General features: G+C 50.3%; 1 protein-coding gene across 2 annotated transcripts in view; it reads left to right on the top strand.

Moving 5' to 3' along the window:
• The first annotated feature begins 1,259 nt into the window (after positions 1-1,259).
• The window catches only part of Itgal (integrin subunit alpha L), a 36,254-nt gene continuing 10,925 nt past the window's right edge, over positions 1,260-26,588 (top strand). For both annotated transcript variants that reach the window (XM_032892580.1, XM_032892579.1), the window contains exons 1-18: positions 1,260-1,422; positions 2,421-2,520; positions 4,274-4,365; positions 4,466-4,533; positions 5,709-5,826; positions 5,942-6,072; positions 7,417-7,565; positions 10,454-10,586; positions 10,714-10,864; positions 12,127-12,200; positions 12,290-12,422; positions 16,191-16,342; positions 16,628-16,765; positions 17,198-17,395; positions 17,506-17,636; positions 19,560-19,720; positions 19,810-19,961; positions 22,676-22,765. In XM_032892580.1, the coding sequence (XP_032748471.1) occupies positions 1,368-1,422; positions 2,421-2,520; positions 4,274-4,365; positions 4,466-4,533; positions 5,709-5,826; positions 5,942-6,072; positions 7,417-7,565; positions 10,454-10,586; positions 10,714-10,864; positions 12,127-12,200; positions 12,290-12,422; positions 16,191-16,342; positions 16,628-16,765; positions 17,198-17,395; positions 17,506-17,636; positions 19,560-19,720; positions 19,810-19,961; positions 22,676-22,765 (2,226 nt within the window). In that variant the 5' untranslated portion in view covers positions 1,260-1,367. The remainder of the gene's footprint in view (positions 1,423-2,420; positions 2,521-4,273; positions 4,366-4,465; positions 4,534-5,708; positions 5,827-5,941; positions 6,073-7,416; positions 7,566-10,453; positions 10,587-10,713; positions 10,865-12,126; positions 12,201-12,289; positions 12,423-16,190; positions 16,343-16,627; positions 16,766-17,197; positions 17,396-17,505; positions 17,637-19,559; positions 19,721-19,809; positions 19,962-22,675; positions 22,766-26,588) is intronic.

The following is a 26,588-nucleotide window of genomic DNA, read 5'->3' as shown; positions in this document are numbered from 1 at the left end:
TGTTGTCAAGTTGTCTTTGTGTCCTGAGCTCTTTAGAGATATTCTTGAGCGCACCTGTATCATCGTGTATGCGATTTACAAATATTTCTCCCATTCTAAGGATTTTACTTCAGTTTTTAAGAAACAAAATTAGCCAAAAGGTGGTGGTGCTTGCACACCTGTAATCCCAGAGGCAGGCGGATCTCAGATCTCTGAGTTCGAGGCTAGTCTGCTCTACAGAGTGAGTTCCCAACACAGGGAAACCCTGTCTCGAAAAAAAAAAAAATGCAAAAAAAAAAGAAAAGAAGGAGGAGGAGAAAGAAAGAAAAGGAAAGGAAAAAGAAAAGAAACAAGATTAGCTCTGAGGCCTCTGTAGCTTGTTCCAGCCTCTATCTCTCCTGCATCCTTTGTCACCCACGTTCTTCCTCTGTGGTTCAAGCAGTGATGCTTTAGGGAGGTTTCCAGAGCAGCCCTCTATCTGGTTTGTCTATTTTGTTTTAGATTATAATATAATTACAGCATTACTCCCCTCCCCCCTCAGACCCCCTGCTCTCCCTCCCCTCCCCCCTCAGACCCCCTGCTCTCCTTCCCCTCTCCACCCTCCCCTCCACCTCCCCTCAGACCCCCTGCTCTCCCTCCCTCCCACCTTCCCCTCCCCCCCTCCCACCTCAGACCCTCTGCTCTCCCTCCCCTCCCCCCTCAGATCCCCTGCTCTCCCCCCCCCCCTCAGACCCCTCTTCTCCCTCCCCTCCCCCCTCAGACCCCTGTTCTCCCCTCCCCTCCCCTCAGATCCCCTGCTCTCCCTCCCCTCCCACCTCAGACCCCCTGTTCTCCCTCCCCCCCCCTCAGACCCCTGCTCTTCCTCCCCTCCCCTCCCCCTGTTCTCCCCCCCCTCAGACCCCCTGTTCTCCCCCCCTCCCCCCTCAGACCCCTGCTCTCCCTCCCTCCCCTCAGACCCCTGCTCTCCCCTCCCCCTCCCCCTCAGACCCCTGCTCTCCCTCCCTTCCTAGCCCCCCTCTTTTATCAGGCTTTGAAGAGTCTTCCGGGGCCTGGTGTGAGAGCGGAGGTTGCCTAGCTGAAGTGGCAGTAATTTAGCCACCTCGCTGTCTGCTCTTGGATGATGTGAAAATGCAAGTAGGCACAGGAAGTGTATCTAACCTGCTTATACTTCCTCTCTGAACAGAGAGGTTTCACAAGCGGGACAGGAGCACACCACTCCCTCCACCCCCACCCAGTGTCATCAGCCTGGCGGCCCTGAGAAAGTTCTACTGGAAGGGGCCCCATGCAAGAGGCACCACCATTTCCCTCTTCCTCCGGGTCTAGGTTGCCAGCAAATCTCAAGAGCTCTCTGAGATCCAGTCTGGACCATAGGTCCCTCCGAGGCGCAGATGAGTTTCCGGATCCCTGGCCCCAGGCTTCTGCTACTGGGGCTCCAGCTGTTGGGTAGGAAATCCGGGAGGGATGGGAAAAGGGATGTTGTCTGTGACAGGGGAAGCCAGAAGGCTCTGTGGAGCTGAAGAAGACAAGGAGCTACTCCAAGGGGCGGGTGGTGTAGGTGATGTGGGACCCAGGAATCCCCCGAGAGAGAGGTGGGAACCCACTCAGACGTGAAGCATGATATCGAAGAGCGTGGAAGGAAGAGTGTGTGGGAGGCAGAGTGGGCCTTCAAGGGTTTGGATAGATGGTTGGAGGGACCCAGCATGGAAGGAGAAGGCTGGGTCAGGTTACTACTCCACCTCGGTTGTATTTCCTCTCCTTGGAGTTCTGGGCAAGGGTTTTCCCCTTTGGAAACCTGCCCTCCCTTTACCTGAAGGAAGGTGAAGAGGGTATCCTCATCTCTGACATCCAGGACACAAGGCACTAAGTCTTTCTGTAAGGAAAGTTGAGCCAGAAAAGGACACTCTAGCTGCCTGAGACGGGGAAGGGGGAGGGTGTTGGATTCTAAAAGTTTAGGAGATACCTGTGTTTGGTGGGTAGACTTGGGGAACTTAAGATCAGTCACTTGCTGGGTTCAAGGTATGGTGATTCCGTGAGGGTGATCATTGGGTTTCTCAGGTGCTGGGTGGTAAGGTCCCCAGAGAAGCTCGTTGCGTGGAGCAGCCATGGGGCCTCAGGGCAGACTCTTTTGGTCCCTGCATGGGAACTTGGTCATTCTCTGCCTGGAGGCTCCTCCCTTGGCTTTTTTCTCATGGGTCTCCACCTTCTTACCCTTCCTTCTTTCCTAATAGGTCCATGGGGAAGTTTAGTACTCAGGGTCTGGGAGGAGTTGCCCCGGGAGACAGACTGTGTGGTATCCTATTCTCCAGTCCAGAAAGTCCTGGCGCCATCCATCTCTGCTTGGGGCTCAGAGCCTGAGTGGGTTTGAAGGAGCTGGCCTCGGGCGCAGCACTGGTCTGTGGGCTTCCAGGTAGGAAGCTGCTGATCGAGTTTGCTTCCCACAGTCAATGCCTGGAGCTACAACCTGGACACGCGGCATGCGCAGAGCTTCTTGACACAAGCTGGAAGACATTTTGGGTACCAGGTCTTGCAGTTTGGAGATGGGTGAGATGTTATTCTTTCAACTACCCTCCAGCAGCAGAGTGTGCAGGGCCCCACATCTGCCTAGGGCCGCTCGGTTGGGGTGGGGATTGTCCCATGTCAGGGGTTGGCCTCTATTCTGCTGCGAGTGCCTGCTAGGTGGAATCTTTGACACAGTAGCAAGGCTCTCTAGTACCACAGAGCGAGGGTGATGCGTAATATGCCCCAGGAGTATCTGAGGACCATCTCCCTTCTGCATCCTAATTCATAGCCTAGCTAAGCACACAGTGGGGCAGACTTGGGCATCGATGGCTTTGTCGTTGTTGGTGGTGGTGCTGTTAGGCAGGTTCTCCATTGAGCTGCATCAAGGTTCGCTGTCTTTGTTTCCAGACAGGGTCTCTGTAGGGCAGGTTGCTCCACGCTTGCTGTAGCTGAGCACAGCCTTGAACTTCTGACCCCCGATCCTCTACCTCGGGGGTGCTGGGACCTCAGGCAGAGGCCACCAGACCTGGTTTCTTTTTTAATTTTATTTTGAGAGAGGGTCTTATCAAATCCCCACAGCTAGCTTGGGGGCTACTGTCCTCCTGCCTCTGTCTGTCTCTGAGTAGCAGAGGTGACAGGCCCATGTCACCACACATAGTCACAAACAGCTTTTGAACTGATGACTAAGTGAAGGAAGTTCTAAGGTGCCCATCTGACAGACGCTCTTTGGGCCTTGAATTTTCTAGAGCACAAATGAGAAGAAGCCTTAACTTCTAGAATTATGCTATTTGGCTACTAGGAAAGAGGGGGTGCTGGGAGCTCTCCTGAAGAGTAAGAACTGCCCTGCCTTGGCAGTGAGTTTCAAGCACACAGCTGTTATTGTTGTTGGGCTGCGTGTGTGCGTGCGTGAGTGCTACTGTGCACACGCGCAAGTTAGGACAAACTGCTGGAGTCTCTCCTCCTACTGCTTAGGAGAGCAAATCGGACTCAGGCTCTCAAGCTTGTTAAGTGAGCACTGTTACAACAGTGCTTGCATCACTGTGAAGGGCCTGTTAAGATACAGGGCTGGGTGATAGATGTGGGTCTATTTGTATTCTTCTGCAAGCAGACATCGATTCTACCGGATACCATTTGTTGAAGATGCTTTCTTTTTTCCATTGTATGGTTTTGGGCCTCAGTCTGTTCTAGAAGATGCACTTAGGCCTACAGTAACTGGATATTCCAGGGTGGGGTGGTACCCAAGGGAGTCTTCCCCTTCTCTGAGGTGAAAGGGAGGGGATAATGGGGGAAAGGATTTTGAGGATGAGACTTGGAGGAGAAGAGGAATGGGGATGGGGCACCATAGGGATATAAAATGAATTTTAAAGAAAAGATATATAGCCAGGCAGTGGTGGTACACACCTTTAGTTCCAGCACTTGGGAGGCAGAGGCAGGCAAATATCTGAGTTTGAAGCCAGCCTGGTCTACAGAGTGAGTTCCAGAGCAGCTAGGGCTACACAAAAAAATCCAGTCTCAAGAAGAAGAAGAAGAAGAAGAAGAAAAAGGATTGTGGTGCACAATTTTAATCCCAGCACTTGGAAAAGAGAAGAAAGTAGGATTTGTCTGTGAGTTGGAGGCCAGCCTGGTCTACGTAGCAAGTTCTAGGACAGCGAAGGCTACCTTTATCATGAGACCCTGTCTCAAAAAAGGGGGAAAAAGAAAGAAAAGAAGAAGGAATGGGTTGGGAATAAGAGAAGAGGGACTGGGTAGGCAAAGGCCTGGGCAACTTCATTTCACACGTGAGATTTCCCATCAGGGTTGTCGTGGGAGCTCCAGGAGAGGGGAACAGCACAGGAAGCCTCTATCACTGTCACCCAAGCAGCGGCTCCTGCCAGCCAGTCCGCCTAGGTGAGTAAGGAGGGAAGGCGAGGGGAAGTGGGCTCCCAGGAAACCCGAGGTTGACCCCAACTACCTGAGTCCTCCCGTACTGCCTTTCCCACGCCTACAGGTTCTAACCATACCTCCAAGTACTTGGGAATGACCATGGTGACAGATGCTGCCAAGGGAAGCCTTTTGGTAAGAATTTTGTATGATGGCCTCAGAGTCTGTGGAGCTGAATGCTAGAGAAGAGATTGTCGAAGGGGCTGGGAGGAGGAGCCAGCCGCTGAGGTGTAGACCTGCAATCCCAGCACAGGGATAGCGGAGACAGCCCGGGCTGCAGAGTTACAAACCAGCCTGGGCGGTATAATGAGGCCCTGTGTCAGAAAGAAAAGTCCGACACACTGTTGGTAGCACCCGAGAGTTGACTGAACTGCTGCTTACTGAGAACGGACAAGTATCTAGAGTCTTTTCTCACGTAGTCTGGACATACATAACTGATACACAGCGGAGGTTGGCCTTGAACTACTGACGTCTCCACTTCTAACCGAGCTGTATACAGGCTGCTTACGTTTATTTTTAATTTCTAATAGTTGCCTTTGTTTTTCTGAGACAAGGTTTCTCTGTGCAGCCCTGGCTGTCCTGGAACTCACTCTCTATAGACCAGGCTGGCCTCCAACTCAGAGATCCACCTCCCTCTGCCTCCCGAGTGCTGGGATTGAAGGCATGTGCTACCCCTGCCTGGCTGGTTGGTTTTTTGTTTGTTTGTTTTTGTTTTCAACTGGAACAGGGTCTTGTTGTGTAGTCCAGGCTGGCCTGGAACTTGCTGTTCTCTTGCTTCAGTCTTCCCAGTGCTGGGGTCACAGGCACGTGTCCCTATGCCTCGTGGGATGCAGTGTTTAATTGTAACTTGTTTACTTGTCTACTGTTACAGATCAGGCATTGTGCTAGGCTCCATGGGGGTAAGGCTGTAAGATACAAAGATGTAGAAAGGACAAAAGCCCTGTCTATAAGCTGCTGTCTGGCAGAACAGAGTTGTCATAAATGCAAGGAGTGGTGCTGTCCAATCTGGAAAAGTGAGGTTTGGTTTGGGAGGGGCAAGTCCTAAAAATGTGGGTGGATGCCCTGCCGTACACAGAACACACGGTGGACTATGAAGGTTAGATGCTGTCCTGTGGATGTGAAGCGTTCATTATTACAGAACGCTGGCTAGAGATGTGGAGACCCTTAGAGCCGGGGGAAAATGCTTCGGTTTGAAGACCCTTTGGAAGTGAGGGAGGGGACAGGGCTCTGGAAGCCCCTGTTCTCTGCTGACAATGCATGGAAGGCACAAAGCACAAGGAAGCCCACTTTTCCCTCCTTGCTGCCTTCAGGCCTGTGATCCTGGACTGTCTCGGACCTGTGATCAGAACCCCTACCTCAGTGGGCTGTGCTACTTATTTTCCCAGAGCCTGGGGAAACCTATATTACAAAATCGTCCTGCTTATCAGGGTAAGGAATTGGGGACCCAGTGGTAAAATTATCTTTGAGAAGCTGGCTTCCACAGGAACCAGCCCAGCAGGCTAAGCTTTTATCAGTCAGCCCTGTTTGCATGTGGTCTCTGCAGAATGTATGAAGGGCAATGTCGACCTAGTGTTTCTGTTCGATGGCTCACAGAGCTTGGATAAAAGGGACTTTGAAAAAATCGTGGACTTCATGAAGGATGTGATGAGGAAACTCAGCAACACTTCCTACCAGGTACCATGTTTATCCACACCATGCATCCCAGGACCTGTGTTTACCCACACCATGCATCCCAGGACCCGTGTTTACCCACACCCTGCATCCCAGGACCCGTGTTTACCCACACCCTGCATCCCAGGACCCGTGTTTACCCACACCATGCATCCCAGGACCCGTGTTTACCCACACCATGCATCCCAGGACCCGTGTTTACCCACACCATGCATCCCAGGACCCGTGTTTACCCACACCATGCATCCCAGGACCCCTGTTTACCCACACCCTGCATCCCAGGACCCGTGTTTACCCACACCCTGCATCCCAGGACCCGTGTTTACCCACACCCTGCATCCCAGGACCCGTGTTTACCCACACCCTGCATCCCAGGACCCGTGTTTACCCACACCATGTATCCCAGGACCCGTGTTTACCCACACCATGTATCCCAGGACCGTGTTTACCCACACCATGCATACCCCATGTTGACCCACACCATGCATACCAGGTACCCATGTTGACCCACACCATGCATCCCAGGACCCGTGTTTACCCACACCATGCATCCCAGGACCCGTGTTTACCCACACCATGCATACCAGGTACCCTTGTTGACCCACACTATGCATACCAGGTACCCATGTTGACCCACACCATGCATACCAGGACCCTAGTTGCAGACCCAAGATGCCCAGCTGAACTGACTAGAGCCATTAGGTGTATTGTGAGGTGCGCCCATAACTCTGGCAGCATCAAGAGCTAGGAGTTAAGAGTGGCCCAGTTCTCTGGAGTTGTTTCTATGTTTGCCTCCATTCTTCTATCTCTGCTCTCTTTGTAGATGGGCTCCATCTCCTCTTTAGATTTCCTGGGTAGAAAACTAAATTTGCATGATGAAGTTCCAAAAGGGCACTTTAACTGTCTCCTTCTACAGAGCCCCAGTTCTAAAGTGGTTCTGGATGGCCCAGCATCAGTGGGGTCGAGATAATGCTGTCCAGTGTAGGGGGTTTTCTTCACAGACATGGTTACTGGGAGCTATCCCTACTGGGGAGTTAAATGGGCCTAGAGACCAAGAGCCCAGCACACATCTCGAGGTAAGAAAGCAGAGGTTTCTTTACTCTTGTTTCTACACCTGCTTATACTCATCTTAATTTTTCTGAAGAATGACTTGAGGCAGGGAAGTGAAGCCGGGTTACTTAGGGTCTGCTGAAGAAGCAGAGACTGGGATTGGGAAGTTGTCTGAATGGGCCGTGCTTGCCCAACAATCACAAGGCCCTGACTTCCACAGCTGTGGGGAAGCAGAGACTGGAGCAGACAGTGAGAAGGAACCTGTAACCCTGCACCATGTCTGTCTGTCTTTCCTAGTTTGCTGCTGTTCAGTTTTCCACAGAGTGCAAAACAGAATTTACTTTCTCAGACTACATCAAGCTAAACAAGAATCCTGATGTTCTGCTAGGCAGCGTGACGCCCATGTTCTTGCTGACCAATACCTTCCGTGCCATCAACTACGTGGTGTAAGTCCCCCTCTGAGGAAAGACATGCTGGTGTCTCGGCATTTGTTCTATGTGAGCTGGCTCTTCCAGCGGTGGAAGACAGGAAGTCAGTGGGCAGGTGCAGAGTGTGGCAGTTGATTGTACAAAGTCAAGTGGAGAGCAGCCTGTGGTGGGCCCACGCCTTCATCGCAGGCCGGGGAGGCTTCTGAAGGAGGATTTTGAGTTTTATAGGTTGAGGCCAGCCTGGGCTACATAATAAGACCCTGTCACCGGAAAATTAGGGGGTTGGAATGATGGCTTAGCAGTTAAAAGGACTCGGAGTTCGGATGCCAACATTCGTGTAACTAACCAAGTGTCCAGAACACATTTGCAACCCCAATTTTGAAAGAGATAGAACCAGGAGGATCACCCAGGACTTGCTGGTTTACAGTCTAGGTAAGAACACATGAGCCATGGGTTCAAGGAGATCCCACTGTGAAATACACAGAGAGCAACAGTGGGAGACACTCTGTGTCTCCTTATGGCCTGCTCTGAGGGCACAGGCATGTGTACACACACATACATCTTTAGAGAAGTTCCCCAAACTTGAGCCAGGCAGGAGGTGCTTCCTCCTCATCTTCCTGCCTCAGTCTCCCAAGTGCTGGGATTGCAGGCGTGCACCGCTATACCCAGCTAGAGAGGGATTCTGCTGATAAGACTTCTCAGGTGTGAGGACCTGAGCTACACAGACTGGGAGGAAGCCTTCCATCACAAACATCTTAGACCATCAACCTGTAAAGAGACAGGTTGCTTGGGCACATAGTTTTGGCAGCATATGTGTGCTGGGGAGATTGGAGTCTGGGGTCCCATGGTGCTAGGCAAACACGCTCCCACCAAGCTCCCACCCTTGACTCGGTTTTGGAAAAGTCAGTCCACGATCTCCCAGGCTCTACTGCTGTAGACTGTTGTGGTCCATCATGGCAGGAGGGTATGGCAGAGGTGACCCAGAAGTCAAGGAGAGAAAGAGGAAGGAGGCAGGGTCCTGCTATCCCCCGTCAGTGACTTCAAGATCTTTCATTAAGTTCCAGTTCCTGAAAGTCCCACCAGCTGCTGACAGTACCACTTAGGAGATCAAGCCTTGGAGGGACAATTACGAGCCAACTTTAGCAGATTTGGAATGTTCAAGAAAAGCCAGATTGGAGGCAGAGAGGCAGAGAGGCAGAGAGGCAGAGAGGCAGAGAGGCAGAGAGGCAGAGAGCCAGAGAGCCAGAGAGCCAGAGAGCCAGAGAGCCAGAGAGCCAGAGAGCCAGAGGGGGCAGAGAGAGGCAGAGAGGCAGAGAGGTAGAGAGGCAGAGAGGCAGAGAGGCAGAGAGGCAGAGAGGCAGAGAGGCAGAGAGGCAGAGAGACAGAGGAAGAGGCAGAGGCAGTGAGGCAGAGAGGCAGAGGGAGAGGCAGAGCGAGAGTGTCAGAGACAGTGAGTCAGGGTGAGAGGCTGAGGCAGAGAGATAGAGAGGCAGAGTGACAGAGGCAGAGGCAGAGAGAGATGCAGATGCAGAGGCAGAGACAGACAGAGAGAGAGGTAGTGTCAGAAGCAGAGAGATAGAGAGATAGAGAGATAGAGAGATAGAGAGGCAGAGGGCAGGGGCAGAGAGGCAGAGGCAGAGGCAGAGGCAGAGGCAGAGGCAGAGGAAGATTGCTGCAAGTTTCAGATAGCCTGAAATACATATGGAGTTAGCTCAGCTCGAGGTACACAGGGAGTTCAGTTAGCTAGACCTCCATAGAGCAACCCTGTATTGCTTTTGTAGAGGACAGACGTTTTGATCCCATCACCCATACTGGGCTTCCCATAACTCCCACTCCAGGGGATCTACGCCTTCTTTCTGCCCCTGCAGGCACCTGTACTCGTGTGCACATTCTCCCAAAGACCCATGTGAATACACAGAGTTAAACTTAAAAAAAAAAAAAACACCAAAAAACCCAAAATCTTGAAGAAGGAAAAGGGAACCAGGCCAACTCTGTGGCTGGGGAGACTGAAGGAGAGCAGAAGATGTGGTCAGAGGCGTGGTGTAGGAGTTCAGATAAGCGAGAACTGAGTCTTTAGTGAGGTCTTGGCTTCCCCAGGATAAGTCATAGGGAGTTCTGAGCAGAGCAACAATGGTCTGATGTATGCTTATTTGTGTTTTGCCTTATTTTTTTTTTTTTTAGATATAGTCTTACTCTTTTAGCTCAGGCTAGCCCCTAACTCACAATCCTCCTGCCTTAGCTTTCCAAGGCCTGGGATCAAAGGCATTTATACCTTTGCGCCCACATCTGACTCATGCTCTTAAGAAGATTCTTGGGTTGAGTGTCATGGCACCCACTGGCGCTCTGGAGGTGAAGCAGGTGGATCTCTGGGAGTTCAAGGCTAATCTAGTTTACATAGTGAGTTCTAGACCAGCCGGGGCTCCGTAGTAAGACCTGGTCTCAAAAACAGATAAATAAAAAGAAAGAAAAAGAGTCTTCTGCTGTAGCAGAAGACATAGTGGGGGAGGAAGGAGCTGCAGATAAGTTGCTTGCTTGGGAAAAGTGACTCCAAATGTCCATGGCCACAGAGTCTTTTTCCCCATTGGAATTTCATCCAGACAAACACCTGTAGCTTTGTGGTTGCCATGTGATTAGAACGGAGGTTAAGTGAAAACCAGAGTCACCCCCACTTCAAACTTCCCCATTGCTACAAGTGGGTTCTGGGACACACCTCCGGGCTACCCAGAAGAGAGGCAGGGGGTGGTCCAAGGGTGAGGTGGGGGACTAGGAGAAGACCAGAAGGCTTGGACCATCTGCCTGGTAGATTGGAGAAAGGCTTTTGAGTGATTGGCTGGGCAATGAATGATTCGGTGAGCAGTGGGGCTCTGCTGGGGGAGGACTCTAATGTTCCCTTTCCTTGGACACAGGACACACGTGTTCAAAGAAGAGTCTGGGGCCAGGCCAGATGCTACCAAGGTGCTTGTCATCATTACAGACGGGGAAGCAAGTGACAATGGCAACATCGATGCAGCCCAAGACATAACCCGCTATATCATCGGGGTATGGTTCCTGGGTCTGTGTGGTCTCGCCCTTCTTCTGAGGCCTAATCCCCCCCAGGTCTTCTGACTAGTAGAAAACTGGTCAGAGATTTTGGGGTGCTGCAGCTCTCCCCTCTCCCCCTTCGCAGATTGGCAAGCATTTTTCAACCACACAAAAGCAGGAGAAACTCCACATATTTGCCTCAAAACCTGTAGAGGAATTTGTCAAGATTCTGGACACATTTGAGAAGCTGAAGGATCTGTTTACTGATCTGCAGAGGAAGATTTATGCCATTGAGGGTGAGTCCCGGACCCTGGCAGCAGGTGGAGAGGAGGGACTGATAGAAGGCTCACCACACCTTCACCGACTGTAGGTGGCACATTACGGAAGATGGGCAACACGGCAGGAGCCAGGTGTGAGGAGTACCCATAGGCACTTTCCTGACTTAGAATGCAAAGGGGTTTTGGACCAAGTCAGCAGAGAGAGGACTGATAAGGGGGACATTTCCCTAGGCAGCCTGTAGTGTGTGTTCGTAGGAGTCAGATCCATAGGGATGTCCCCTGAGCCGGGACATAGCCTCAATGCCCAACTCAGTGGAACATACACTAGGTAGACCTGGCCAAAGTCCCTTGCTGCCTCTCACTTGCTGTGTGACCTCAGACAGACCTCTTCCTTCTCTGTTCACTTTGCTCTTTTCTGTTAAATGAGAATAAGGACAGGTCACGGTGGTGCATATCTTTAGTCCCAGATCTCAGGAGGCAGAGGCAGTAGGATCTCTGTAAGTTCAAGATCAGCCTGATCTACAGAGTGAGTTCCAGAACAGACAGGACTACATAGAGAGACTCCATCACCCCCACAATACCAGCTATTCATGGATGTAAGACTTAGCTGCTGTGTTATGGCCTTTGTAGCAAAGTACTGAAGGCCAGTTGTCCTAAAATAACCTGTCCTAGTTGCTCTCTGTTGCTGAGATACAACCCCACAGCCAAGGCTGCTTACAAACTGAAAGTTTATTTGGTCTTTGGTTCCAGAGAATACAGTCTACTACTTCTCTCAACTGTAGAACTCTTTTTGAAAACTACATACTATTTTATTTAATCTTTGAGGATTTTATACATATATAAAATTCTATTTTATTTTAACCCTGGCTGTCCTAGAACTCACTCTGTAGACCAGGCTGGCCTCAGACTCACAGAGATCTGCCTGACTCTGCCTCCCAAGTAGTGGGATTAAAGGTGTGTATCACCACTTCAGACTCAACATACAGTGTATTTTAACTGTTTTCCCACTCTCACCCCCTAGCTCCTTCCAGAAAGGCCCCATGCCTCCTCCCAGTGTCTAGCCTCCATTAAAAAAAAAAAAAAGAATAGTCTGAGTTCAATTATTGCCTCCCCTATTCGCATAGGTGTGGGGCCATCCGCTGGAGTCTGACGCATGATTACAGTGACTGACACTCAGCTTCATGGTTTCACCTTGTCCGAAGGTCAATGTTGTGCTCTTGCTCACTGCTCGCACAGATATCTTCTTTCTTATTGTTCCTCGGGTGTCTCTTGTCCCTCAGGCACAAGCAAACAGGACCTGGCATCCTTTAATATGGAACTCTCCTCCAGCGGGATCAGCGCGGACCTCAGCAAGGTGTGCGGTGAAGGTGACGAGGGAGGGATGCTGGGGGATCTACCTGACTCAGGGTGACACTCACCCTGGTCCTCTCCTTCCCTGGGCAGGGCCATGCGGTTGTTGGAGCCGTTGGGGCTAAGGATTGGGCTGGGGGCTTTCTGGACCTGCATGAAGACCTGGAGGGTGCCACATTTGTTGGGCAGGAACCGCTGACCTCAGATGAGAGAGGAGGTTATCTGGGTGAGCACTTTGCTTTTCTGCTGTGTTCTTGTTGTTTGTTTGTTTTTCAGGTTGGAGAGGCCAGAGTAGCTCAGACCCATTTTCAAAATAATAGTATAATAGTGGAATCTCATCCCCGCTCTCTCTCTCTCTGTCTGTCTCTGTCTGTCTGTCTCTGTCTCTGTCTCTGTCTCTGTCTCTCTCTCACTCTCTCTCTCTCTCTCTCTCTCTCTCTCTCTCTCTCTCTCTCTCCTCCTCAGGAGAGGAAGGTTTGAGTCTTTCCTAATCCAGAATGACCAGGGATGCACTGCAGGCCTTTTACCTTAGCTTCCCAAATGCTAGATTACAGGTGTGAGCTTCCTTTTTTATGAGTCAAGCTGTTTTGTATTCTAGACCAGCTTATCTAGACCAAGTCACAGGGAATGTGTAGAGGTCAGAGGTCAACTTGCAAGCACTTTTTCCTCTTCCTACCATGTGCTTTCTGGGGATCAGACTCAGATCACCTACTTTGGTGGCAATGGCCTTTACCTGCTGAGCCATCTCACCAGCCCAGTTTTATTTAATTTTAAGAATTCTTTTCATCTAGGCATGACAATGATGCCTCAGGCCCGTAATCTCAGCATTTGGGAGGCTGAGGCAGGAAGATTGTGAACACAGAGGCTGTCATGGCCTAAATAGCTCTATCTTAAAAGGAAGAGGAGGGTGAGGGGATTGGGATGAGAGGTCAGAGTTGAACTGATTGTTGCTCATGTCCAGGACTGAAGTTCAGGTCCCAGCATCTACACTGGGCTGCTCACTGACCACCTGTAACTCAGCTTCAGGGGCTCTGATACCCTATTCTGGCCGCCCAGAACAGATGCACGAGATACAGACACACACACATACAGACACAGACACAGACACAGACACAGACATACACATACACAGACACAGACACACAGACACAGACACAGACACACATAAACACACAGACACATATATACAGACACAGACACACACACATACACACACATAGACACATATACACACACACACACACACACACACACACACACACACACACACACACACACACACAAAGTAAAGGCTCCTGCCAGGCCTGGGGAGCACATGCCTTTAATCCTAGCACTCAGGAGTCAGAGGTGGGCCGATCTCTGAGTTTGAGGCCAGCCTGGTCTACAGAGTGATTTCTAGGACAGCCAGGGCTACACAAAGAAACCCTGTCTTGAAAAACCAAAACCAACCAAACAAAAGTCATGCTAGGCACAGAGAAAAAGAAGCCTGTCTGTCTGGTCACAGTTGCCTGCTCATACCCTGTTGGGGTCTCACCCTGCACTGCTCCAGCCTGCTGGGTCAGCTGATGTGCTCTTCCCAGGCTGCCGTGCGGCCTCACACTGAGGCTCCTTCAGATCACTCCCTACAGTCAGCCTTCCGTGGCTGCTGACCTTAGCTCTCACTAGTGGGAAGCTAAGCAATATGTCTGTGGTTTTATCTGATTCTCAGAACCACTTCCTTGCAGCTGGTGCTTCTCTCTGTCTCTCTCTGCCTCTCTCTGCCTCTCTGTTTTCTCTCTGTCTCTCAGCCTCTCCACTTCTCTTCTCTGTCTCTGTCTCTCTCTCTCTCTCTCTCTCTCTCTCTGTCTCTCTCTCTGTCTCTCTCTGTCTCTCTCTCTCTGTCTCTCTCTGTCTCTCTCTGTCTCTCTGTCTCTCTCTCTCTCTCTCTCTCTCTCTCTCTCTCTGTTGCTGTTGTTGTTTAGATTATAAGCAGGCTGAGAGGGGGCATGGGATGATTTTTTTCCAGGTCATGCAGCTGGAAAGTCAGAACACTGAGAGTTAAACCCTGTCTCTGACTCCCAAGGGCATTCCTCAGGGATGTGCTTCACAAAGATATGAACTGAACATGGATGAGGTGTAGTCTCTTCCTGCTCCTTGCCTGTGATTTGCTTGTTTTCAGTTGCTCTGCAAAAAGAATCCAATAGAATCTTGAACCATATTTACTTTTGTATGGGGGATGTATGAGGGGTGACAAAAATTCCCAACCTGAATTCACTCTGTAGACCAGGCTGGCCTTAAACTCAAAGATACACTTGCCTCTGCCTCCTAGTGCTGGGGTGAAAGTACTTGGCACAATATTTGCTCTTATTTATTTATTGTGGCAACACCCAGAGTGGCAGCTGGGGGCACGTGCCTTCTTTCTGCCAAGCCTTATCAAGGTAGTGACCTTGGCCACGGCAGAGCCCTAGAGGTCTTCGCAGCCTGCTTGCTCTGATCTTGTCACTTACAGGCGCCTCTGTCTGTGCACAGTGGTCAGGGGAGCCGAATGGCAGTGCAGGAACCAGGCTTGTTTCTCCTGGGGGGCTCTTCTGTCTCCCCTTGGGCCATGCGTGTGACATGTGAATCATCTTCGGGTGACTATAAATGCCATGGAGCACTGCTTGCGTAACTTTCAAAGCCTTGGATTTGGTTTCAGCTTTGGGGAGGATGGGGACTTCATTTTACCATTTGTGCCATCTTGGTGAAAAGATTTTTTTTCCTGAGGGAGATTTATATATGTATTATGGTATATGTATAGTTTTGTCTGCTTGTACTTTTGTGTCCCAATTGCATGTAGTACCCTTGAAAACCAGAAGAGGGAGTAATATACCCTGGGACTGTAAGCCACTGGGCCTTGAATCTGGGTTCTCTGGGGGAAAAAAATCAGCCAGAACTGCTGAGCAAGCTCTTGAGCCCTAAAAAGGGTTTTGAACTAACACGCTTAAAATGGAAGTTTCTCGAGTGTCCTTCCCTTCCCTTTCTCTTCACGTGGGCCTGGTGGATCCCCTGCTCTGGCCCTGGAGTGTTGAGTACACACATGTAGCAGCCCCTCCACTGTTCGTTTTCAGTGTGAGTGTCAACTCTGCCGGGGCTTCTCTGTGCAAACCTGGCTGTCCTGGAACTCACGCTGTAGACCAGGCTGGCCTCAACCTCAGAGATCTCCTGCCTCTGCCTCCCAAGTGCTGGGATTAAAAGCGTGCACCACCACACTGCACCCTCTTCTTCTGAGCGTATTGTATAAATTACGTACCGAGTTTCTAAGACAATAGATCTGAAAGGGCAGCGGAAGGAAGGAAGGAAGGAAGGAAAGGAAGGAAGGAAGGAAGGAAGGAAGGGCTTGGTTGTGGCTCAGAGTGTAGGAAGGAGCACAGCAGGCCGTGGTGGAGAGGCCTGGAGGCAGGAGTCTGAGGTCTGCATTCGCCTGTCGTCAACTCAGCTTGATTACTGTTTTTTCTTCTGTCCAGGAGCTCAGCATGAAACGATACTGCCTACATTCAGGGCGTGTTTCCCCTCTTTGGTTGTTTAACCACAAGGTTGGAGAAACAGCTTAGTGATTTAGAGCATTGGCTGCTCTTGCAGGGGCTGGGATTTGGTTCCTAGCATCCACACAGTGGCCCATGGCCATCTGTAACACCAGTTTTGAGGGATCTGATGCCCTCTCCCGGTCTCCATGGTTGCTAAAGATGCACATGGGACGCATATGTCTATGCAGGTAAGACACTCATGTGCATGAAACAAAATCAGTCACACCTCAGCAGACAGACCGTGTCTGAAGCAGATGGCCGGCTGCTCCCGGGGTAAGCAGGTTGTTCACAGTTGAACAGTGCTGGGGCAGCAGTGCGTATGGCTGCCTCTCTCAGGTAAAAGGTCTTCTGGCTATTTCCATGTATCTCGGTTATGAGCTCAGTGTCTTGGGCTCTCCTTCTCCCAGCAGCCTTTGCACTTCTGACTCCAGACGCCTATTCTGTTTTGTCAGGTTACACTGTGGTCTGGCTGACCTCCCGGAGCTCCAGACCACTGCTGGCAGCAGGAGCTCCGAGGTACCAGCATGTGGGACAAGTGCTGCTTTTCCAAGCCCCAGAGGCTGGAGGACATTGGAACCAGACTCAGAAGATAGAAGGGACTCAGGTGAGAGTGACGCGAGTGGGTTGCCGTGTCTTGCAAACGCCGTACGTGTACGTGTGTAGGATGAGTCATGTTTGCTGCTTAGAGCAGCCTGGGAGGTAAACATCATTTCCTGACTCCCCACCTTAAGACACTGAGCTTCCAGGGGCCCAACCTGTCTTAATTCACATGAGCTCGAGGCTTCCTCCTGCATTTGAGGTGGGGGAAGGTGGACGTGGTACTCGGAGAGGACCTGCACCTCCCTCTGGCCCTGTTGACTCTTCCTCAGATACCTTGCTGTCCTCACAGATCGGATCTTACTTTGGTGGGGAGCTATGTAGCGTTGACCTGCACCAAGATGGCGAGACAGATCTGCTGCTGATTGGAGCGCCCCTCTTCTACGGGGAGCAGAGAGGAGGCCGAGTGTCCGTTTACCAGAGAAGACGGGTGAGAACCAGGACCCCAGCAGCAAGGCAGAGCGGGGTGAAGGTGTGAAGTCCTGCTCAGGGCTGGGCTATTCTGAAGGGCTCTTCTCTTTTGCTATGCCAACCAAACCTTTAAAACAACCAGCAGTCACTGATAGTTGTGGTATATTGTGCAAGACTCGGTGTCCAGCATCTTGTACACGTGGTCTCGTTTGACCTTCTCGTAAACTCCTACAATCCTTAGGTAACAAATGTGAGCACCAGGATAAGGCGACTCCGTCATTCTTCAGAGCCACCAGGGCATGCAGACAGAAACAAACGAGGGTCATTCTGATGCTCTGAGGGACCCAGTCACACATTTCTTTTGTGTTCTTCAGTGTATTTACAACAGTGTCACATTCTGGGAAAGTTTGCTGCGGTCGAGAGGTTAATGTGTCATCCATCTCCTTCCCAGTCACTGTTCGAAATGGTCTCAGAGCTGCAGGGTGACCCCGGCTACCCGCTTGGTCGGTTTGGAGCTGCCATAAGTGCCCTGACAGACATCAATGGGGATGGACTGACTGATGTGGCCGTGGGAGCCCCTCTGGAGGAGCAGGGGGCTGTGTATATCTTCAATGGGAAGCCTGGTGGGTTCAGTTCCCAGTCAAGTCAGGTAAGGTGCCCTGCCTGCCCATCAAACTGGGATCCCATACACCCTGAAGCCTGGCTTCCTTCCCTGTACCTGCCTCTCCTGGCTTAGTATCCATTCCTCTCTCGCGCCAGCGTATACCAGGAACCCAGGTGTCCCCGGGAGTCCGGTGGTTTGGACGCTCCATCCATGGAGTGAAGGACCTTGGAGGGGACAGGCTGGCAGATGTGGTTGTAGGAGCTGAGGGCCAGGTGATTGTGCTGAGGTAAGATGGGTTTCCTGAGTGGCCCTGACTGTCACAAGTCTCTTCCTTCAGGAACCCCTGGGGCCGGCCGGCCTTCTTGGTTTCCATGTCTTGTCTCAGGCTCAGTAGCTGCTACTCAGAGGCCCAGATGGGATTTGCACCCAAGTCTCTTTCATTGTGTGATGTTAAAATCTGCTGGCTTGGGTTCTTGGAACCCAGATTTCTTCCTCTTTTAAAGTGGCAGTGACAGTTCCTGCTTTGTTAGTGACCTGGTACAGGGAATTGATATCACATATTATACTTTTAAAAAATGTGTGTGTGTGTGTGTGTGTGTGTGTGTGTGTGTGTGTGTGTGTGTGTGTTTACTTTCATGCACATTCTGCACTACATGTGGGAAGCACAGCTCTAGGGAGTCAGTTTTCTCCTTCTACCCTGTGGGTCTCAGGGATCAAACTCAAGTTGTCAGGCTTGGAGGCAAGCTCCTTTATCCTCTGAGCCATCTTGCTGGCCCCTTTTAGGTTTTGTGGCAGTTCTGGGGATGGAACCCAGATCCTCGTGCAGTCTAAGGAGACTCTGTTACTGCACCCCACCCTCAGCCCTGTCACCTACTGTGTGGTTTGTTTGTTTGCTTTATTTGGGAGATTTTGTTTAGTCTTTTCAAGACAGAGTCATGATTCAGTGCAGGTTAGCCTCGAGCTCAGTATGGTACCCAGACTAGTCTTGAGGCCAAGGTCTTCGTGCCTCCTGGATTGTAGGGATGTACCACCATGCCCTGCACCTGCCGTGTCTTGAATTCAGGGTCAGACACTGGGCCCCGAGTGTGTGTGAGGATATGGATAATGAAAACTTAGATCGACTGTTAGACAAGGAGGTGAACAGGCTCCTGTGAGACAGCAGCAGTGGCGGCCCATTGCAGATCGGGGCCTCTCTGAGGGGCTGGGGTTGGAATGTGTCAGGCTGGCAGAGACCTCCATTAAGAGCTTTACAGGAAGCCAAGCATGTGCCAAGGCCGTAAGAAAGGTGGAAGACTGACAGGAAAGAGGGGGAGTGTGGCTGGAATGTAGTTGCCCCAGGGCAGTGTGGTAGGAAAAAGGACGATTAGACAGGTAATAAAAGGCTTGAAGTTTATTCTGAATGTTACATGGCATGATCTGGTCTACATGGTGATTTTCAGGTCAGCCAGGGGTGACATAGTAAGAACTTGTCTCAAGGGAAAAAAATCCCATGGCAAGGTGCACATGTCTCTAAGCTCATTTCCCAATGCCACAAAACCCCACCTAGAGCCTCCCCTCCCCCACATCATGTGGCACAACTGAGTCTCTTGCTCCCTCTTAGGGCCATTATCCCAGACTGCGGTCTTCCGACCAGCACTGGGATTGTAGGTGTGCCCCCCCCCTTTCCCTTGTTCTCTCTTAAAAAAAAATGTCTGTCTGTCTATATCATGTTTATTTGTTTAGTGTGTGCGCTCGTGGGTACAAATATAGAGAGTGTAGGGGTTGGGGATTTAGCTCAGTGGTAGAGCGCTTTCCTAGCAAGCGCAAAGCCCTGGGTTCAGTCCCCAGCTCCGAAAAAAAGAAAAGGAAAAAAAAATAGATCACAAGGCTGTAGTGAACTAGGGAAGCCCTAACTGTCACTGCTGCCGTGGAGAGACTTTATCGTGTATACAGCTTTCCACCTGCACGTACACCTGCAGGCCAGAAGAGGGCACCAGATCCCATTACAGATGACTGTGAGCCACCATGGGTTGCTGGGAATTGAGCTCAGGCACTTTGGAAGAGCAGACTGTGCTCTTAACCTCTGAGCCTTATCTCTAGCTAGAGAGATTTCTGACTATGACGTGGAAGGAGAGTCTTCTGTCTTCTGCTGGACAGAGTTCCCAAATGTGTGTCACTAGCCCAGTGGGATGTGCCCAAGAGAGAGACTTAGTGATTTTCTGCTCTACAGCTCGAGGCCGGTGGTGGATATTGCCACTGAGCTGTCCTTCTCCCCAGACGAAATCCCAGTGCATGAGGTGGAGTGCTCCTACTCAGCCAGTCAGGAGCAGAAGGAAGGCGTCAAGCTCAAGGTGTGCTTCCAGATCTGCCCCCTTACGCCTCAGTTTCAAGGTCAGTTCCATCGTGCTCCCAGAACTGCCCGCCAGGCCAGCCTGGGGAGGTTCTCCCACCATCCATCTCTTGCTTTCCTCCCTGCCTAGGTCGCCTGCTCGCCAACCTCAGCTACACCCTGCAGCTGGACGGCCATCGGACGAGGAGCCGAGGTCTGTTCCCAGGAGGAAGCCGCGAGCTCAGTGGAAACACATCTGTCACCCCAGATAAGTCCTGCATGGACTTCCACTTCCACTTCCCAGTAAGCGAGCCTGTGCTGGAGTTCCAGGAAGGGTTGACTGCAGTGAGAAGCAGTGAGGGCGTGTGTAGGCTTAGCTCTGTCACCATACAGCTGTGACAAGTGACACTGATTTCATTGTTCTGCCATTTCCTCTGCTGTTCAGTGGTTGACGTAACACTCTGCAGGGATTTTCCTCTCTAGTCTTATTATGTTTGTGTGCACTTTTGTTTGAGACAGGGTTTTGTGTGTAACCTGGTCGGGTTTATGTGACCCTGGCTGATTTGGTATTTGCTACACAGCCCAAGCTGCCCTTGGATTGGTGTCCTCCTCCTGCCTCAGCCTTCTGCGTGCTAGGGTTATAACTCTGTATTCCTGCACCTACACTGTTTGTTTGTTTGTGTTGTGTTGTTGTTGTTTGAGGCAGGGCCTCTCTGTTCAGCCCTGGCTGTTCTGGAACTCACTATGTAAGCCCGGATACCCTCAGACTCATAGAGAGCCTCATACCTCTGCCTTCTGCCCAGCCTTGGCATTTCGATGTGATGAGAATTATGTATTAAGCATTTCCTCTCCCTCCTGTATTAACACTTCCCTAGTTTTAGCGTTGTGTCTTTACTTACCCGATACATATGGAAACATGAAAATTTATTACCAGAACTCATACCAGGAAGTGCGATTTTTTATTTGTTTGAGATAGGATCTCACTGGCATATAACACTCATAGAGATATGCCTGAGTACTGGGATTAAAGGCTTTTGAGTCAGAGTTTCTCTGTGTATCCCTAACTGTCCTGAAACTAACTCTGAAGACCAGGCTAGCTTCAAATTCAGAGATCTGTGTACCTCTGTCTGCTGGATTAAAGGCGTGCACCACCACCCAGATTCCGTCCCCCCTCCCCAGGAGGTTTATGTATTTTGAGTGTTCTATACACATGTACACCTGCACACCAGAAGAGGGCAGCAGATCCCATTATAGATGGTTTCGAGCCACTTATGTGCACACTGGGAGTTGACCCCAGGACCTCTGGAAGAGCACAGCAGCCGGTGCTTTTAACGCCTGGCCTAATCTCTTTTTAAAAACGTATTATTTTGGACAGTTTCCCAAATGTCCCAATGGAGTTTGCTTGTTGTCTCTTCCACGAGGTTTCTTCCTTGGGATGTGAAACACAGAGGTGGAGCATCGCCCCAGTAGTCGGTGCTCACAATGAACAGTTAGCTACTCACGGTCTCTTCCTAGCTACATTCTGGGTCCCTCTGCTCCTCACGCTCTGCCCTTCTCATTCTAGAAACTTAAAACAAATTTGCCAGAGCAAAAAATTTGACAGCAACGTGGCTTGGGGGGACCTTGAGCTTTGGGTCTGGGTATGTGGGTTCCTAGTTCTGTTCCACTAATTGTCTGAAGAAAATTGGCTCAGGTTTGAGAGCTCTTTTCCTCATTGGGAATAGGGAGTGATTATGCCCCCCTCCATTACTGTTGACAGGCTCCTTAGGCTAAGATCAGAGTGAAAGTCGTCTGTGCTGTTATGGCCAACTCTGCTGGCAAGGACTAATAGCTCTAATTGTTCTGGAATGTTCTTGCATCAAGTTTGATAATGGGTGCCTAGAACAGAAATATACATAATATTTATTATATCTTATATGTGTATATGTATTGAATACGTACATATATTATGTCTATGGGTGTTTCGCTTGCATGTATATCTTTGTACCACTTACAGACCTGTTGTCCCAGGAAGCCAGAAGGCATTGGATCCCCCAGTTCTGGAGTTACAGACAGTTGTGATCCATCATGTGGGTGCTGGGTATCAAACCTGGGTCCTCTGGAAGAACAGCCAGTGCTCTTAACAAATAAACCATCTTTCCAGCTCCCTAGAGCAATTTAAAAAAATTGTTTGAAAAACATCTTACTCTGTAGCCCAGGCTGGCCTGAAGCTCTTAGTGGCCCTCCTGCCCCAGTTTCCTAAATCCTTGGGTTATATGCATGAGTCACCATGACTGGATCAATTTATTTATTTTTTTTTTTGGTTCTTTTTTTTTTCGGAGCTGGGGACTGAACCCAGGGCCTTGCGCTTCCTAGGCAAGCGCTCTACCACTGAGCTAAATCCCCAACCCCTGGATCAATTTAATAATGGAGTCTTAGTTACTTTTCTATTGCTATGAAGAGACACCATGGCCAAGACTACTTAGAAGAGTTTGTTGGGGGCTTGCTTACAGCTTCAGAGAGTGAGTCCATGGTCATCATGGCAAGGAGTGTGGCAGTAGGCAGGCAAGCATGACACTGAAGTAGTTGACAGCCTACATCTGCTTTACAAGCAAGAGGCAGAGCCAAGTGGGAATTACATGGGCTTTTGAAACCTCGAAGCCCACCCCAGTGACACACCTCCTCCAACAAAGCCACACCTTTTAATCCTCCCCAAACAGTTCTACGAACTGGAGACTAAGTAGCCAAACATATGAACCTATAGGGATCAACAAACAAATGGTTTAAGTGCTTCCACTACGAGCCTATGGAAAACTGTGGGATTGATTAGTGATGTCTGGCATGTGCTGGGCGCACATTATAAACATCTGACACATAATGAATTTGTTTAATGAATTTAAGTATATGCAGTGGAAAGCGATAAGGTCTTAACAGATAACTCCTGGAATCTTATGGCTGGTGAAGCACGGCGATAACGTGCACTCTCTTAGATGAGGCTCGCTCTCAGATTCATCATGACAATGTGTTCTTGCCCTCAGATCTGCATTCAAGACCTCATCTCCCCTATCAATGTCTCTCTGAATTTCTCTCTTTTGGAGGAAGAAGGAACACCAAGGGACCAAAAGGGGGTAAGGCTGATGGAGGGATGGACGTTTGAGGGGAAGACTGGAAAATCTGTTTAGCAGTAGTAAAGCTAATATGTGTTAATTAAGGGGGAAGGGAATTCATAGGGATTCGTATTTAAACAGCTTTGGGAAGGAGGGGAGCCCGAGGGAGCTCTGAGGAAGAGATAAAGGTCCCTTCAGTGAGCCTGTTCCAGGTCCCAGCTCACAGTCTAGCATTGTACCACACACACACCCCAGGGAGAGAACTTCAGAGGGCCTAGTGCTCGGGCAGGGTCTGTTCCTTGTTGTTGCTAACACAGAGCACCTTAACCTCCTCTCTCTTGTGTACTCAATGCCAGATTGGGATGCTATAAAACTAATGGGGGAATGTCTGTCCTAATTCCCAAGATCAGACACTCCCTATGCAGTGCCAGAAGCATGATGTTCTCTTGAAATTCTTGACAGTCAGCAGGTTGGACTGGTGAGAGGAAACAGGATCTGGGGGAAGGAAGTGGCCTGGGAACCTGATTGTGGACTTCCTGGCAAAGCCTCAGTGGGTTCGATCCCCATCCATTGTGGGACTATTCCAGAGCTAGCGGATTCCTGTATGGTGACCATCACGTCCATTTTGCCTTTGGCATCATATGATGGGTGCACCCGCCTCCCCCACCTCAACCCCCAATCCTGGGATTTGGAGAAAGGGCATCGTGCTTACAGGAAGCGAGCACAGTGTACTGGCTGCTACATATGCACTTGAGCAAAGGTGACTGAGGCCCACTTTGTGCTCTGCCACTTCTGGGCACTCGTTCAGTTGTGGCTCATACATGTGACCCTGCTCTGGAGGAGCTCATAGCCTGCTGCCAGAGAAGCCATGGTCACAATCCTCTTCAATGGTGCTTCTGTTAAACTGGGGACCGGGCTACAGCAATGTATGCCTGAGATCTGAGGGGGTAAAGCAAATCTGTCCACAGAGGTGACCCAGAGAAGGACAGGTAAGTTTTCAGAAAGACGATACTGTGGGGTAGGCAAAAAGACATTGGGGACTCTGGGGTGATGAGGTCAGAAGGACTTAGGTTCCAGCTAAAGATATTGCAGAAACATTAAAGAACTTTCATGTGGGAAAAGGAAATGTTATATTTTCATAAGCTTAATTTTTTTATATTTATTATTTTTATTTTAAATGTGTGAGTGTTTTGCCTGCATGTTTGTGTTTGTACTAGACCCATGCAGGTCAGAAGCAGGCATCAGATTTCCCGAACCTGGAGTTTTGAGTTACCATGTATGTGGGTGCTGGAAATTGAATTCAGGTCGTCCATCTGTTCAGCTCCTCAGGTGTTTTTGGTGTTGGTGGCAAAGACCCAACTAAAACCCGATGTAAGCAGGAAAGGCACAGGCCTAGCTTTATATGTTCTGTAGCCAGATACCTGGACAAAGGCATCAAGAATCCTTCTCTCTCCCTCTCTTTCCTTCTGTCCCTGTTCCCTCCTTTATATATCCAGACTGGTGTGGAACTTTCTAGGAAGCTCAGGTCGCCTTTCAACTCCTGGTTTACCTGCTTCCACCCCTGATTCCTGATTACAGGCATGGGCCCGTTGTCAGGGAGCCTGCTCCATAGTTCACAGAGCTTATCGTCCTTGCATCCATACCCTTGTCAGAGCTCTGACAACCAGGTAGAGGAGCGACATCTTCCCTTTGTTATGACCTGGTCATATCCATACTGCTAACCCAATGCCAGGGACCAGGCCTTGGTTGTATGCATACCCCATACATATGGGGTAACCAAGGCCCAGAGGGGTGGGACCAGATGTTTAGGAGATGGGGAGGAGACATGGCTGCCTTCACATAGACATTGAAGCAGCTAGTTCCTGCGCCGATGAGGGCTGCATGGCAACAACAGGAAGCTGGAGGGAGGAAGGACTGGGCAAGAGTCAGGCTTGAAGCAAGGCGCTCTGTGGGAGCGGGGAGAGGGGGATGCATTAAGGAGAGTCTCTAGAGGCAGGATTGCGGGGAACTTGAGATGTGCAGAGAGGCAAAAGGCAATGGCCACGTGTCATTTGCATCGGGGAGGGTGATGGCACTCCACTGCAGGGAGCACTGGAGGGAGCACAACTGTATCAGGAAAGGGGGCTAGAGAGTTCAGCCTTAGAGTGGAATCTGGGCCTCTGGATCACCCAAGAGGCAACTAGATGTGTGCTAGGCAGGGCCAGAGACCTGCTAGGCCTGTTCAACGGCAAACAATAGAAACAGCTTGCAAAAACTGGCTTGAGTGGTGACTGACGTTGTAGTCGTTGTCATTGTCAAGGTTGTCTGGGATGCTTAATAATCCTGCCTGTGACCAGATTTCTGAGATTACTGGTAAGAGCCATCACACCCAGCTAAGAGTGACATACATCAAAAAAAAAAAATGCTTGCATTACATATTGTGTGGAGTGTGTGTGTGTGTGTGTGTGTGAGAGAGAGAGAGATACTGATATGGTCAAGGGAGATGGGAGATGGACCTTGGTTCCTTCAGAAGAATAGCTGAGGGAGTCAAGGCCCTGGACAGCATGTGGCTCATGGATGCATGGGTAGTGAACATCCGTGTGACTGCTGAGGTGGGTGGGAGCCGTCAGCAGAGAGCACTAAGGCTTTCTCTATTTAAAGAAGAGTCTGGAGGCTGGAGTCTTCTAGAAGATCCAGCGTTGATAACCTGTGAAGACCTCCCAAGGTTCCACTGCCCGTAGAATGTAATCTCAGTGCCCCCGCATTACCCACAAGCATAGTGGAACCTGAACTGAGTTTTGCCTTCTGGATCCTTCTGATGGGCTGTGCTGGAGCTAGACCTGTTCCCTGGGGGGTGCAGTCTGTCATGCCTCAGGGCCTGTGTATCCTCTGAACTTCCTTCTCCATTTCCTTCGCCTGGCTTCCTCTTACTTTCTTAGTGCCCTAGTCAGCGTTCTGTGACGGTAACAAATACTCCGATAGGCAAGTTATAAAGAAGAAAGGTTCATCTGGACTTACCTCAGTGGTTACAGTCTACGATCATCAGTTTTGTTGCTTTGGACCTTTGACGGGTGCATATTATGGTGGGGAGTGCATTGTAACACTACTGACCCTCATCCCTGTGGCTGGGAAGTGTAGAGACAGGAGGGAAGAGTTGGGGTGCCAGTGTCAACTTCAAGGAAACACCTCCAACAGCATAACATTCTCCAACTATGAGCTAGCTCTTAGAGGCTCTACCACCTTCCAATTACCACAGAGTCTGGGACCAGGCCCTTAACACATGGAGAGGTGGGTATTGTAGATCCAAATACAGCAATCAGTAGGGATGCCATTGCTTCAGGACTTCCTTCTCTGGGTTAGGAGTCCTTTTTCCACACCTCGAAGCGTTCCTGTACTGTCTCATCATAGCCCCTTACCCACTGTGGACATTGCCTTGTTGTCTCTTCTTGTGTCTGTTTTACATGCTGACATGTTACCAAATGGAAGTGAGTGTAGGGTGGGGGCTGGTCTGGAGGACAAGCACAGAAAGTGCTGGGAAAAGAAATGATATTGAATTTCTAGGACCTGGAGAGCAGCCTAGGGGGATGGAGGACTGGCATAGGCAAACCACAGAGAAAGGGCTTTGGGTAGGCAGGGGAGGCCAGATGTTGAACAGCCAAGAGCTCCTGTCAGCCCAGATACCCCTCTGTGAGATGGAGAGGTACGTCATCCTTCCACTGTGTAGCTGTCACTGGAGAAGGACCATGTACCAGGCTGTGTATGGGTAAGGGTGGGAAGACCACAGTCATTCCAGTTGAGCCCAGAGTCTCTCTTGTGCCATCACAAGACCTTCTCACTTAGCTGAGCACCCTGTCTTCACTCCTGC

Source organism: Rattus rattus, chromosome 2 (genome assembly GCF_011064425.1).
Source record: "Rattus rattus isolate New Zealand chromosome 2, Rrattus_CSIRO_v1, whole genome shotgun sequence".
NCBI classification, from domain to species: domain Eukaryota; kingdom Metazoa; phylum Chordata; class Mammalia; order Rodentia; family Muridae; genus Rattus; species Rattus rattus.
Note: the sequence above shows the minus strand (reverse complement) of the source record. Positions and strands in the feature narration are given on the sequence as shown.